The sequence below is a fragment of the Cebus imitator genome, unplaced genomic scaffold (assembly GCF_001604975.1).
Source record: "Cebus imitator isolate Cc_AM_T3 unplaced genomic scaffold, Cebus_imitator-1.0 Scaffold28, whole genome shotgun sequence".
Taxonomy (NCBI): Eukaryota; Metazoa; Chordata; class Mammalia; order Primates; family Cebidae; genus Cebus; species Cebus imitator.
The window spans coordinates 6535850-6546784 of NW_016107343.1; the positions used below are offsets into that span (position 1 = coordinate 6535850).

The 10935-nt window shown below is 40.1% G+C and overlaps 1 protein-coding gene across 1 annotated transcript in view; it reads right to left on the bottom strand.

The window, feature by feature from the left end:
- The window catches only part of DDX6 (DEAD-box helicase 6), a 51743-nt gene that overhangs the window by 18911 nt on the left and 21897 nt on the right, over positions 1 to 10935 (bottom strand). The window contains exons 5-8 of the mRNA XM_037736780.1: positions 7631 to 7760; positions 5230 to 5376; positions 2975 to 3069; positions 340 to 462 (exon numbers count right to left, since the gene is read on the bottom strand). Coding sequence (XP_037592708.1) covers positions 340 to 462; positions 2975 to 3069; positions 5230 to 5376; positions 7631 to 7760 — 495 coding nt within the window. The remainder of the gene's footprint in view (positions 1 to 339; positions 463 to 2974; positions 3070 to 5229; positions 5377 to 7630; positions 7761 to 10935) is intronic.

Consider the following 10935-nt stretch of genomic DNA (forward strand, 5'->3'; position numbering starts at 1 on the left):
AGCCTCCTGAGTAGCTGGGATTACAGGCACGCACCACCATGCCCAGCTAATGTTTTGTATTTTTAGTAGAGACGGGGTTTCACCATGTTGACCAGGATTGGTCTCGATCTCTTGACCTCGTGATCCACCCGCCTTGGCCTCCCAAAGTGCTGGGATTACAGGCTTGAGCCACCGCGCCCGGCCAATACAACGAATCTTTAATTGATCAACTGAAGAAAAAGCCAAAGGCTTGAAATAATTAGCATAAAGTATATTCACAGATAGGAAGATGTAATTGCAAATAAAGCATACTCATAGGCCACAGGATGGCACCGATTCCAAGTACAGATTTATACTCACCATGAACTTCTGTACACTAAGAGGGAAAGTAGCGGAATATAGTAAAATCTGCCTGTTTTTAGGTAGCGTGAGAATAATATCCTCCATTATCTGCACAAAATCCTGTGACAGCAACTTATCTGCCTGTAACATAAAGAAAAGACAATTTTAAAAACAATAAAATAATGTCTAAGGACTTGGGTATGTAATACATGGTCAAAGAATAAGACATCATCCAACAAAAGCATCCATGAAATGTTTCTGGTTGAATACAATAAATTCTCTCCCACACTGCAGAGTCAAATATTCAGAAAGGGGCAAAATCTATAATGCCTATCTTCTAGGGAAAAAACAATCTACACTGCAGATAAAACTCCACTTTCTGAAACAGAATTTAATTAATTAATTTATTCCTAGAGACAACATTTCACTGTCACCCAGGCTGGAGTGCAGTGGCATAATCACAGCTCACTTCCGTCTGCACGTCCTGGACTCCAGTGATCCTCTTGCCTCAGTCTACTGAGTAGCTAGGACTAAAGGCATATACCTCTGTACCCAGCTCTACAACAGAATTTCAATGTGACGATTCTCATTAAAGAGGTAATATGGTATAGTGTTTACAAGTATGGCTTCCGAGGCTGGGTGTGGTGGCTCATGCTTGTAATCCTAGCACTTTGGCAGGCCAAGGAGGGCGGATCACCTGAGGTCAAGAGTTTAAGACCAGCCTGGCCAATACGGTGAAGCCCTGTCTGTACTAAAAATACAAAACTTGGCTGTGCATGGTGGCACACACCTGTAATTCCAGCTACTTGGGAGGCTAAGGCAGGAGAATCACTTGAACCTGGGAGGCAGAAGTTGCAGTGAGCCGAGATCGTGCCATTGTACTCCAGCCTGGGCGACAGAGTGAGACTCTGTCTCAGGAAAAAAAAAAAAAAAAAAGAAAAAGTACAGGTGTTCTGGAGCTAAACTGCCAGGTTCAAATCTTGCCTCCTTCATTACTTAGCTGTGTGGGAATGTTACAGAATGTACTTCAGTTCTACAAATGTAAAATTATAAAACTAGAATTTGGATGTCTACATAATGTAGTAACTACTTTACAGAGACTTAGAAAAAACTTGGCTTTCAGTTTATTCAGCCACTCCTCTGCTTAAAAATTAAACTCCAGTATCTGTAATAAAAAGACAAAAAGCTGAATTCCTATGAATGCCTATCTACTACATCTGAAGTATAAAACATATTTTATAAGCAAATTAAAATTTGGATGTCTATATACTGTAGTAACTACAGGATACCTACATTATAGGTTTGTTGTAAAAATTAAATGAAAAAACATGTAAAGCACTTAGTGCTGGTACACAGTGATTAATAAATGTTATCTCTCATTACTTAAAGACAAAAGCCTGATTTGAATTAAATTATGTTACCTAAAACACAAACTAGGCCAGGCTGGTGGCTCACGGCTGTAACCCTAGCACTTCAGGAGGTAGAGGGGAAGGCAGGAGAATCACCTGAGGTCAGGAGGTCAAGACCAGCCTGGCCAACATGGTGAAACCCTCAATTCTACTAAAAATACAAAAATTAGCTGAGTTGTCATGGTACACATTTGTAATCTCAGCTACTCAGGAGGCTGAGGCATGAGAATCACCTGAAGCCGGGAGGCAGAGGCTGCAGTGAGCTGAAATCATGCCACTATAATCTGAGTGACAGAGTGAGTCTCTGTCTCAAAATAATAATAATAATAATAAAACACAAACCAAATGTGAAAAATACCTCATGTCAAAATATTAATAACACTGATATACTACAGATGCTCCTTGACTTACAATGGGATTATGTTCTGATAAACTCAACCTAAGTTGAAAATATTGCCCAAACCAACTGAACATCATCACTTAGCCCAGCCTCCCTTTAACGTGCTAATTAAGGTAGTTACTACATTATGTAGACATCCACTTACCTTAGCTTACAGGTGGGCAAAATCACCTGACAACATTGTATACCGTAGCGTATTGGCTGTCTACCCTCAATGATCATGTGGCTGACTGGGAGCTGCAGTTTACAGTATATTACTTATTAGGAAAAATACCAAACTTAAAAATTCAAAGTACGGTTTCTAAGGAAAGCATATCACTTTCACTGAAAAACTGTAAAGTAAACCATCATAAGTCAAGGACCATCTGTACCTGCACAAAACATGGCTACACTGCAGGACTACAGATTTTAATAAGTTCTTTAAAAAGGCATTTACAACATGGTGGGATAATACATTTAACAGAGACCAAAAACCAAACAATACCAAGTGGTATGCACAAAATGAGAAGACAGAATATATATTACATGCTTTTAAAAATCACTGAGTAGAAAGAGACTTAGAATTAACTTGGCTTTGAGGTTATTCAGCCATTCCTTAAAAATTAAAATAAAACCTAACCTCTGGCATCTCTAAGAAAGAGACAAAATGCTGAATCCCAATGAATGCCTATAATCTACTGCCTCTGATGGGTAAAACACATTTTACAAGCAAATTAATTTAAACTGACCATTTACATGCTTATTAGATTATAAACACGAGCAGCTTTTGCTTCATTCTCTGGCAGTTATAAGCAAAGCACAGAAAAAGTACAGAATAGTATAATGCCAAATGTAGAGATATTACCTCATCCAATACTATCATCTGGACATGATCAACCTTTGCTACTCCTTTCTTAATAAGATCCAGGATTCTCCCAGGGGTAGCAATCACCACGTGCACTACACAAGATTTAGAAAACATATATTCTCATTAATTTTAATTTGGGCAAAAGGGATAATGTAAAGGTTTACCATATATAGTCCTGAGTTGCTTAATGATTAATTCTGAGAAATGCATTGCTATGTGAGAAACCCAGATGGTATCGCTTACTCGACTGCATAGCTCCATAATAATCTTATGGGACCACCGACCTACATGCAGTCGGTCACTGATCAAAACGTTGTTATGCAGCACATGACTATCTTGTATCAGAAACATTAGGCCGGGTACAGTGGCTCATGCCTGTAATCCCAGCACTTTGGGAGGCGAGGCAGGTGGATCACATGAGGTCAGGAGTTTGAGACCAGCCTGGTCAACGTGGTGAAACGCTGTCTCTATTTAAAATACAAAAATTAGCCGGGTGTGGTGGTGGGAGCCTGTAATCTCAGCTACCTAGGAGACTGAGACAGGAGAATTACTTAAACCTTACAGTTGGAGGTTTCAGTGAGCCAAGATCATGCTACTGCACTCCAGACTGGGCAACACTGTCTCAAAAAAAAATAAAAAAAGAAAAAAGGAACACTATTGTGTTACAGAGGTGGGAATAACAGAAAATGGCACAAAGATGTGTTTTAGTATAAAGACTTCCATTTCACCACAGGATGGTTAAAAAATACTTGTTTGTTTCACTCTACATTGGGTGGGCTACAGCTTCCCAAATCACCTGCTTCCAACAAGAGGCATACTTTCTCGTCTTAGGACAATTCCCAATGAATAACAGAAAGCACAACAGGCTTCTGAAACAATAGCAATGCCTCTAATCTAATGCAGTGGTCTTCAAAGTACTTCAAAGCCTTCCAAGTTAAAAGGATCAAACAAGACAATCAATCATTTTTTAAAACTGCAATACGGCCGGGCGCGGTGATTCAGGCCTGTAATTCCAGTATACTGGGAGGCCGAGGCGGGTGGATCATGAGGTCAAGAGATCAAGACCATCCTGGCCAACATGGTGAAACCTCATCTCTACTAAAACTACAAAAAATTATCTGGGCATGGTGGTGGGTGCCTGTAATCTCAGCTACTCAGAAGGCTTAGGCAGCAGAATCGCTTGAACCTGGAAGGCGGAGGTTGTAGTGAGCTGAGATTGCACCACTGAACTCCAGTGTGGCAACAGAGTAAGACTCCGTCTCCAAAAAACAAACACACAAACTATACAATACAAAGACTACATCACATAATCATATCTAGTATTCTGACTAGAATCTAGATATAATTTTATATAAATTATATCATTCTTGCTGCTTCATTATCTTTTTCCACTCAGTAAAGTATCGTGAAACGTCTTCATGAAAATGAATACAGATCAATTTCCCTCTTTAATGACTATGTAGAATCCTATTCAGACTATACCTCAATGTATTTATCAAATCAGCATTACAAACCACCCCATAGTAAACAACTTCGTACATACTGCCCTGAATTTACCCAACTTTTTTCTTCAGGAAAGATTCTTAAAAATACACATTTATAATTTTAAAATATACTGCCAAATTGTCCATCTTATCAGTTTATATCCCATGTTTACAAGGCAGCCTATTTCTCTACAAACTCACAGTATCGTCTAATATTTTTAGCTTTATTAAACAGAAAAAATTACTATAAACTTGCTAATAAGGCAATTACTAATAAAGTCAAACATCTTTTTCAATTACTATAATTTTTTTTTTTTCCTGAGACAGAGTTTCGCTCTTGTTGCCCAGGCTAAAGTGCAATGGCGAGATCTTGGCTCACTGCAACCTCGGCCTCCTGGCTTCAAGTGATTCTCCCGTCTCAGCCTCTCGAGTAGCTGGGATTACAGGCAAGTGCCACTATGCCCAGCTAATTTTTGTACTTTTAGTGCAGGCGGGGTTTTTCCATGTTGGTCAGGATGGTCTGGAATTCCCGACCTCAGGTGATCTGCCTACCTCGGCCTCCCAAAGTGCTGGGATTACAGACATGAGCCACTGTGCCCGGCCTATAAATGTGTCTTTTTCTCTTTAGTGCAATAGTCATTTCCTTTATTTTTTTTTACTGCAGTGTTTCTGTTCCTTAACTCTTAAAAACAATTTTTTAATAATTTACTGAAATACTGTGACTAACATTACAGAAAGCTACGCTACCTTTCAGTAATAATTTCTTACCTGTATCATCAAGCCTCATTATGTCATCTCGTAAATTGGTTCCTCCGGTGGTTGCCATCACTTTGGCCCCTCCCATGTGTTTGCTGACCTGGATGCAAATTTGACTGACCTGTAGAGCAAGTTCTCTAGTGGGAACAATCACCATTGCTGAAAAATACCAAGGAACAGAGAAAATATGGGGTGAGGTAGAACACGTTACACACTGTATTTACAAAATTTAAGAAGCTATAGAAATGCTACCCCTTACTGAGTGGTGGATCACGCCTGAAATCCCAGCACTTCGGAAGGCGGAGACAGGCAGATCACCTGAAGTCAGGAGTTGGAGACCAGCCTGACCAACATGGTGAAGCCCCATTTCTAATAAAAATACAAAAAAGAGCTGAGTGTGGTGGCACGTGGCTGTAATCCCAGCTACTCAAGAGGCTGAGACAAGAGAATCACTTGAATCCGGAAGGTGGAGGTTGCAGTGAACCAAGATGGCATCACTGCACTCCAGACTGGGTGACAGAGCAAGACTCTGTCTCAAAAAAACAAAAAAAACCCAAGCCAATTACAGTATTCCAGATTTAGACTTTCACTCAGCAATACTGCCATGTAAATATTACACTCTACTTTTTCATCTTTTATTTGTTTTTAAAAAGAGATGGGGTTTCTCCATGTTGGCCAGGCTGGTCTTGAACTCCTGACCTCAGGTGATCTGCCCACCTTGGTCTCCCAAAGTGTTGGGATTACAGGCGTGAGCCACTGTGCCCGGCCTCATTTTTGTTTTTCTGAGACAGTCTTGCTCTGCTGCCCAGGATAGAGTGCAGTGACGCCATCTCGGCTCACCGCCATCTCAGCTCACTGCAACCTCTGCCTCCCAAATTCAAGCGATTCTCCTGCCTCAGCCTCCCGAGTAGCTGGGATTACAGGCACCTACCACCATTCCCAGATAATTTTTTGTATTTTTAGTAGTGATGGGGTTTCACCATGTTGGCTAGGCTGGTCTCTAACTCCTGACCCCAAGTGATCCTCCTGCCTTGGCCTCCCAAAGTGCTGAGATTATAGGCATGAGCCACCATATCCTTTTTTTNTGAGACAGGGTCTCACTCTGTCACCTAAGCTGCAGTGCAGTGGCATGACCTCAGCTCACTACAACCTTCATCTCCCAGGTTCAAGCAATACTCCTGCCTCAGCCTCCCAAGTAGCTGGGACTACAGCACACACCACCACACCCAGCTAATTTCTATATTTTTAGCAGAGACGAGGTTTTACCACGTTGCCCAGGCTGGTCTCAAACTCCTGACCTCAGGTGATCTGCCTGCCTCGGCCTCCCAAAGTGTTGGGATTACAGGCCTGAGCCACCACACATGGCCAACACACTTCTTAATTACAAACTTTTAGCAGGTTGAGTTGGCAACTATTAGCTCAAAGTTTATTATCTTTCTAAGAGCCCCAACTACATTTGAGTCAGAGTCACCAGTCTAAAATACATAAGTAGGAAACTCCTGCTACCCAGGTTGTATCTACATCATATGAAAGTAGGAAGAAATGATAATTACACATCAAGAAAGCTCAAAAAAGCTAAAAACGTATGTAAAGTTTCAGAGGTGAAATCCTAATTCTATTAACTTATACTGAATATAAGTATGAAAACTATTCCGCACTGCCTAGGCTCTTAAAATCCTAGAACCCACGCCTTTAAACAGAAGTTCATGTTTCTACAAGGAATTGTGGTAACACTCATCTGTCACAAGAAATAGCTCTACAGTTTATAAGCAGCAATGTCAACTAATTAAACCTCTCATGATCTGAACTGTCCTTTTTCTTTTTTTTTTTTGAGAGAGAGTCTCACTCTGTCACCCAGGCTGGAGTGCAGTAACATAATCTTGGCTCACTGCAACCTCCACCTCCTGGGTTCAAGTGACTCTTGTGCCTCAGCTTCCAAGCAGCTGGGATTACAGGTGTATGCCACCATCCTCAGCTAATTTTTGTATTTTTAGTAGAGATGGGGTTTTGCAATGTTGGCCAGGCTGGTCTCAAACACCCAGCCTCAGGTTATCCACCCACCTTGACCTCCCGAAGTGCTGGGATTACAGGCTGTGAGCCACTGTGTCCAGCCTCAGCTTTCCTATCTATAGGGCACTAATACTTATTTTGCCTATCTCACTGGAATGCTGTCAAAACTGTGTATCATATAAAAATACTGATAACTAGAAATCTCTAAAAAACTGGGAATCATTTTTAGAAGACCATCATCAGGCCAAAAAAACAAAAACAAAACAAAACAAAAAACCTGAAAAGAAAGAATACAAATTTTAGATAATATAAATTCTGACTAAAAAAAGGAGTATCTTCTACATATAGCTCCAAGGCTGAAACTCACATTTTTAGTTTAAAAATAAACTTTTATTCAACTAACCTTGTATATTGTCCTTCTTCAGGTCTAGCCGTTCAAGTAAGGGAATGAGGTAGGCACCGCTCTTGCCTGTTCCATTTTTTGCTCTAGCTAAGATATCCCTACCAGATAAAGCAATGGGAATGCTCTCCTCCTAAAAGAGACAATACAAAATTAAATGTGAATTTAGTACACAAGCAAATTCCTCTCTGAAATACACAGAAGGATACCTCTTTCGGCACTGCTTTAAGTATCCTATATTTGAATTCTACATGAATAGCAGAGATCCAAGTAAATCAGCAGGACCAGTCAACATCAACATCATTACAAACCAGTATTTACCAGAACTGCTCACAGAATTTTAAATTGTAACCCAATGTCATAAAAACTGTGTACACGTGTGTCCGAGGAAAACAAAGAAAATGGAGGAACTCAGGCTGACCCATAAATAGCACTTGAAAATACAGACAAAAGCAAAGCTTCCTTCAAATAAAAATGGGAAAAAAGGCCAGGCACAACAGCTTATGCCTGTAATTGTAGCACACTTGAGAGTCAGAGGTGGCGGGGATCACTCGAGCCCAGGAGTTCAACACAAGCCTGGGCAACATGGAAAAACCCCAACTCTACAAAAATTACAAAAATTAGCTGTGTGTGGTGGTGCATGTCTGCAGTACTAGCTACTTGAGAGGTTGAGCCAGGAGGCTAAGGGTGAAGTGAGCCATGATTGCACCACTGTACTCCAGTCTGAAAGAGTGAGATCTTAGCTCAAAAAAAAAAAAAAAAANTCCCAGTTACTTGGGAGGTTGAGGCAAGAGAATTGCTTGAACCCAGGAAGCGAAAATTGCAGTGAAGCGAGATCGCACCCTTGCACTCCAGCCTGAGAGACAAGAGCGAAACTCCGTCTCAAAAAAAAAAACAAAAAAAAAAAAAAAAAAAAAAAAAAAAAAAAAAAAAAAAAAAAAAAAAAAGGAAAGGTAGAAAAAAAAAAAAAAAAAAAAAAAAAAAAAGATGGCCAGACACAGTGGCTCATGTCTATATTCCCAGCACTATGGAAGGCCAAAGCAGAAGGATCACTTGAGCCTAGGAGTTTGAAACCAGCCTAGGCAAGGTGGTTAGACCCCATCTCGACAAAAATTTTTGAAGTAAAAAGCAAAAACAATTCCAAGGTAGGACTATATATTGAGACTAGCAAACCAATTTGACCACAGTGAAAAATTGTAGCTTGAAACCTCATCCCTGCAACAAAACACAAATAGGCTGGGAAAGTTTAACCTCCAGTCCTATTCGTCATTTATTTGCATAATAAGTAAACCTCCAATGTCTGTCTTTATAGCCTATTTCTCTGTTCTGAAATGTGCTCTCTACTGAGGATTCAATTCTATTACAGTTACCTCAATCTATAGTCACATCACTGAAAGTGATGTCCCATTTTCACATTTGGGTTACTTTGCTATGTACTTTGCAAAAGATAAAAGTACTTCATACTAACTTAAATTTCCCAGACAATAGCAAAGGATTCTCAAAAGTTACTGGAAAATAAATAGACATATACGAAAGAGAAATTAAAAGAACAGGTACAAACAACAAGAAAGCAAAACACCTAAGAGAATGCCCTGGTCCTGAAGACAAGCCAGTCACTCAACAATGGGCTCTAAGATTGATTAGGGTATTAGGAGACAATATATGTTGAGAGAATATTTCCTATGAAAAGAATTAAGGTCCTAAACCTCTGATTTCTTTTTTTTTTTCTAATTCTCTACCTTACAGCAAAATTCAAACAAAGAAAAAAAACCAAAAACATTCTGCCACCTCCAACTTAACTTTACAGGCCAGATAGCTAGACAATTAAAATCTGCCTTCTCAGCCAGGCTTGGTGGCCCCTGTCTTTAATCATGCCCAGGCAGGCAATCACCTGAGATCAGGAGCTCGAGACAGCCTGGCCAACACGGTGAAATCCTGTCTCTGCTAAAAATACAAAAATTAGCTGGATGTGGTGGTGTGTGCCTGTAGTCCCAGCTACTCAGGAGGCTGAGGCAGGAGAATTGTTTGAACCCAGGAGGTGGAGGTTGCAGTGAGCTGAGATTGCATCACTGAACAGAGGGTGTAGTTGTAGCCTGGGCAACAGAGGGGGATGGACGGACAGATGGAAGGAACGAAAAGAAAAGAGGAGGAGGAAGGGAAGAAGGGGGGGGGAATTTGTCTTCTCACTTCTAATTCTAAAACCTAATATAATGATCCAATGACATCATTTCATTTCAGAGACAAACAGAATAACTACCAAGACTCATCAATTGGTCAAGGTTTTATAAACTGGCTAAAAATAGAAAACAGTGGTACTAAGACTTCTATTAAAGGTCAAACAGATCTGTTGGTGTTTGGGTACAGTATTGAACCCTAACCCAAACTAGTTAGGATGAAAGCCATGTTTATGCCTTGGTCATAAAAGACTACAAAAGACAATGTCAACAGCTTATATAAGCAGCAGCAACTGCAGCAACTTTTAGCATTATAGTAAACATATTTAGGCCTAGAAACTGTTCTTCACAAGTTTGGGGGGGGAAAAAAAACAGTTTTTTTCTTATAAGGCCCTCCCCTTTTCATTTTAAAAACTAAAAGCATGATAAACATTTAGGACATTGCCTTTTAGATAAAAATGTTTTAAAACAGGTGTTTATACATTGTTTCACGGTTTTCCCAAATAAATTCCTGGAAGCAATTAAATTTTTATATTATAAAAGTTTATGTTGTGATTCCTACATAACAAAGTTAACTGTAATTAAATAAAAGAACTAAGCACATTTCTGCTCCCAGAGAAGTATTATCATTCCCCATCACAAAACAAGAAAAACACAGATTTAGGGCCTTATTTATCACGGTTTTGCTTATGGTAGTAAATTTAAGACTAGGGCCAAAAAGACTGGGAGTGTGATGTGGACAGGATACTAGTAGTCAAATAACAAGCAACAAAGGGTTTATACAGCACTTACTTAGAAAAGTAGTCAAATAATTGGGAACCTAGTTCTTGGTTCTAGAGCTTTGAATTTCAAATGAAATCTAGCATATTATTTCTTTAATAAGAAACCAAGTAGGCTGGGCATGGTGGCTCACGCCTGTAATCCCAGCACTTTAGGAGGCCGAGGCGGGCGGATCACCTGAGGTCAGATGTTCAAGACCAGTCTGGCCAACATCTCTACTAAAAATACACACAAAAAATTAGCCAGGTGTGGTGGCAGGCGCCTGTAATCCCAGTTACTTGGGAGGTTGAGGCAAGAGAATTGCTTGAACCCAGGAAGCGAAAATTGCAGTGAAGCGAGATCGCACCCTTGCAC